The 4,633-nt window shown below is 37.5% G+C and overlaps 1 protein-coding gene across 1 annotated transcript; it reads left to right on the forward strand.

The window, feature by feature from the left end:
• Positions 1-1,604: 1,604 nt before the first annotated feature.
• Positions 1,605-3,663, forward strand: LOC125665224 (protein ABHD15-like). The gene has a single exon (XM_048897861.2). It carries the CDS (start codon positions 1,742-1,744, stop codon positions 3,095-3,097), a length of 1,356 nt encoding a protein of 451 aa, XP_048753818.2. The 5' UTR covers positions 1,605-1,741; the 3' UTR covers positions 3,098-3,663.
• The last annotated feature ends 970 nt before the right edge of the window (positions 3,664-4,633 follow it).

The raw sequence follows: 4,633 nt of genomic DNA on the forward strand, positions 1-4,633 counted from the left end.
AAAGTCTGCTGGGGACGTTAATGCTCGGATACACCGACAACGCCATTGACATTACTTTCATTAATCTTCGGTGGAAATTATTCCCTTGGTCTTATTTTGATTTGTTCATTTAATCAGCAGCAGCGCGGAACTTCAAGGTCGTTGATTCGCTGTCGTGAACAGATATGTCCTTCATACAAATGTAACCCGAGGGTATTGGAATATTACTAGAATTATTAAATGATAGTTTGTCCATTGCATGAATTCGTTATCATAATTTCGCGAATACTGGAAGTTTACAATGCCATAAGAAAATGATATATACATGTACAAATGTGTATGAAGCCTTGTCGTTGTCAGATACGACATTCTTGCCCAAGCTTGTGACATTGGCAGTCCTGAGGGTTATAGTGATTCCATCATCACTCCTTGAACACTTCTGTCTATTGATTTCGTGGACAGGCAAAACCACTAAACCAAGTATCAACAAAGGATACTCTTTATTTGGATAAAAAATATTCTTTTATAAGTATCCGAGCGCTCTTTGGCAAACCACGAAATATTTGGTGTCCATGGAAACAACTGAAACCCCAGTAGTGTTCAGTTGTACTCAGGAACTGAATTATATATATTTATAAAAACAATATTAGGTGATTTTTTGGTTGGAATTTAGAGTGAAACTGTATATTGAGAGAGAATATTTTCTGTCTTTATATTGATATTTTGAACGTAATGAAAAATGCACACAACTGGAATTATGAATAACTCACCTCAGGGATGAAGTGCTGTTTCGATTTTTCATGAATTTCAAGTTACTGTATATTTGGATAATGAAAAATCTTCAATGTTGATAAACGTTCTGACGTTAGTTGGCCAAGAAGTTAATTATATGTCACAGTAACGAGGTTTTTCCTCTGATTCAATTCAACGTTTGTAATTCCCGAGGGGACCCGGCAGTGCGGCCACGTCTTGTTAGTTTTAGCTCCCCAAGGCGGTCGTCGGGAAGTTTTGGTACATTATTAGTTTCATAAATTTGCAAGTTCCCCCAGGAAATTATATAAAGACACAAAGATAAACAGGCGATTCTAGAACGTACATTGACACAGACAGTTATTTCGTATTGTTGTCACGCAATTGCATAGACTCTCTCTGCTATACATCAGAATCTGCTAACACGGTCCTAGTCAGCATTTCTTTCATTTATTTCAAGAATTGCGTCATAAATTAGAAGTTATCTAATGAACGCAAATACCCTTTTTCACAAGGAATGTTTACGATCAGCGGGATTTACTTATGCAAACATTGAAATAAAACCCGTACCAAGCACTAATAAGTGTTTAAGTGTTTGGATGTCTTTGGGTTTAGAGTTTTAACGAACTTATCGCTTTTCAGAATTATTGAATTTTGAGATAAATATCATTTGCAGCATTGAACGGTAAATCACACACGCGTAACGAGTCACCAACTGCACAGCTGTTTAACACCATTACCGCAAAGTCCCGCGGGAACTCCGCGCGGGGGCTACCTCATTAATAGGAAGTGCTAACGACGTAATTCGGAAAGTGGTAATACAACAGTAATTTGTCACTCATTAACAACTCTAGGAATATCCGATAAATCTCTGGATTAATACCGTCCAATGAGATTGATAGTTCGGCGGTTGACTTTACATACTTTAATTGGTAAGACATTCTCCAAGTGAATGGAATAAGAAATTTCTCAAGTTGTTGGAATAACCCGTGATTGATCCTAGCGTAAGCCAATGATCTCGGAAACTGTCACGAGAGACGGGCGGAGGAGAGAATTGACACCGCGATCATACGTAAATGATAACCAATATATAATTCATAGACCCTTTAACAGCGAGCACAATACAGAATATAGAGCAGCAGTGGCGAGAAGTCGGGAGTGGGGCGAACATTCTCCTTACGTAATGCTGGCGTTCTACACGATCCTATCGCTGCCATTTTACATCGCTATTGTCGGAACTTTGGTGCTTAGTTTGATTGTGTACTTGAAGAGTTTTTTGTGCTCCCCGGATATACTTCCGAAACTTTTCTACAAGGAATCAACTTTAGCAACTCATATACTGAAAAGGTGCAAGTTCAAGACGAGGTCGTTTTCGCCATCGCCGTGGATAAAGAATCGCCACATTCAAACTTTCCTCCCATGGATCATTCCGCATAATTGCAAATGTCAGTTTGACAGAGAATATCTTCAACTGAGGGATAAGGGTGTCGTGGCACTGGACTGGGTGACAAATATCAACATTCCAATGAAGAAAAAGCGAACGGTCATCCTCATTATTCCCGGACTAACTGGTGACGCAATTAGTGTTTCATCATTATGTGACGCAGCAACATGCAGGGGAATGCAATGTGTTGTTTTTAACAGAAGAGGACATGGGGGTACTTTTCTAACTACACCTAAATTACAAAGCTACGGCGACCCATCTGATCTTCGTCAAGTTATAAAATATATCCATGACAGATGTCCCAAAACGCTAATAACAGTGGTGTCATTTGGATCTGGTTGTGACTTATTTCTTTCCTACCTCGGGGAATTCGGGTCGTCTGCTCACATTTGTGCAGGAGTATGTGTTTCACCGTGTTTCGAAATGAATCAACGATCGTCTGACATTTTCTCAGGGATTTATAAAATATTTGCGCTTCTATACATGAAATATATCATTTGGAAACATGCTCGAGCCCTCAGTAACGTCATAAACGTGCCCGGTGCTCTATGCTCATGGTCACTCAAAAAGTTTGACAGCCATGTTTTCTTAAAAATGTTTGGGTCTGAAGACATGGACGAATTTTATGAAAGGAACAACCCTCTGAGGGATGTAGACGATATATCTGTGCCATTGATCTTTGTATGTAGCTTGGACGATCCTGTGTACTGCACGAACTCCATTCCACACGACTTGTTCAAATATTACCCTAACTTTTTTATGTTAACCCTAGAAAGGGGAGGTCACTGTGGGTTTAGGGAGAAAATGGCATCGGTTTCATGGGCAGATAAGATTTCGTTAGATTACTTAGAAGCCATACTAGAATTTACCATTAAGGGGTATAGAATTAATTACCAGAGGAACCCCGCGCGTTCCACTATTTGATAAACATCGGCACGTGCTAAATACTCCTGTCAAAAAAAATTTGTGCAAACCACAGAAGACGATTTCAAATATGTGGATGTACTTCATCTTGATCAAAATATCTTCAGAACTACATGCAGCTCGTTTCTCTGTACAGCAGATAATTAATCACGACAAATTATAGAGATTTGTATGAAAGTGTATTAAAAGGCAATGAATCACAACTTTCGTGACGTATATCGACATTTATAGGGTAAAAGTAACTGTCAGCTAGCTCAGATAATATACGAATACTTTTGTTTAATTAGTAACCTTGGAAAGATCAAGGGAAGTTAGAAAAAAAATCCAATCCCGTCGATCAAATTACAAAGATACTGCTCAGAATTTTAGGAATCAACTGATATTAAAGTATCAGCATAGAGATAAGTGTATTGATTCAGACAGAATTAGGGAGGTGCTTATCAATAAGGAAGGGGGAAGATCTGGAAACAGACCGAGACCGTATCTTCACTACTAACATTCCCACAATGTATTCTTCCGCGCTACTACTTGTGTTCTTTTTATTTAATTAAAAATTTACATATGTTGAGTGTGTCATGATATTTTTTCTTCGATTTGGTAATGATTAACCTTTCAATAAAGTTCAAGTAGAAGATCAACGCCTTTTAATCGCCTTATGTCGAATGAAAAGAAAATGACGTATCCTTGATGCAGCGACAACCCGAACATGCTCTAAAGGAAAATGACAATGGATTCATCAACATGCGTACTTGTCAGGATTGATAATCTCGTACATTCTCATTAAAGATATGTCGGTTTGTTTCGTTGCCGTTTTTTCGTTATTTTGGAGTAAAAGGATGATAGAACGACACTGTGTCGCCTCTTCGCTCTTAAAAAAAGCAAACCCTTCAGGTAACCAAGAATCTAAAGATTTTTTGATAGCAGGTTGCATTGAATGTGAAGTATGCCATGATTCAGATTGTCAATCTAATTAAAATCAGATCCTAGGATACGCTCACAATCGTTAAGTATACGGCGCGGATCTAAGAAGTCTGATTTTAATTAGATTGCCATGATTGTTGGATGACCTTGAGGTGTAAAAATCGCTGGTAGGATTTAATAATGATATGCATATTTGTGGGATACTCTTCATTGATAGTGTGTGAGACATTGATTGAAATACCGTTTGTTGTAATATGGGTAAAATTTCACAATCACGTATCGATAATTGATGAGTGGTAACTAACTTATATGTAGATGATCAATAAAACTAACAGCTAGAAGTGGAGTATATGTTATGAGCATGGTAATGCATATTTATAATTAATCAACTCGTATCCGCCAACTCAATGATCAATAACTACATTATAACTATACAATACTTCATTACAACCTAATGAAATCATCGACTGTCCGAAATTAATACATCACGATTTTTATTTCGAGTTATGAAGAAAATATTCGTGATATAGAGTAGGATCTTCCCTTAAAGATTTTTTTTTAATTCCCAAAAACAATATGTACAAAAGTGCAATTAATGAAAGTTATATGCAACCA

This window comes from Ostrea edulis, chromosome 1, assembly GCF_947568905.1.
Source record: "Ostrea edulis chromosome 1, xbOstEdul1.1, whole genome shotgun sequence".
NCBI classification, from domain to species: Eukaryota; Metazoa; Mollusca; class Bivalvia; order Ostreida; family Ostreidae; genus Ostrea; species Ostrea edulis.

Excerpts from the sequence above, each read along its gene's own strand:
- LOC125665224 (XM_048897861.2), top strand. The coding sequence starts at position 1,742 with ATGATCTCGGAAACTGTCACGAGAGACGGGCGGAGGAGAGAATTGACA.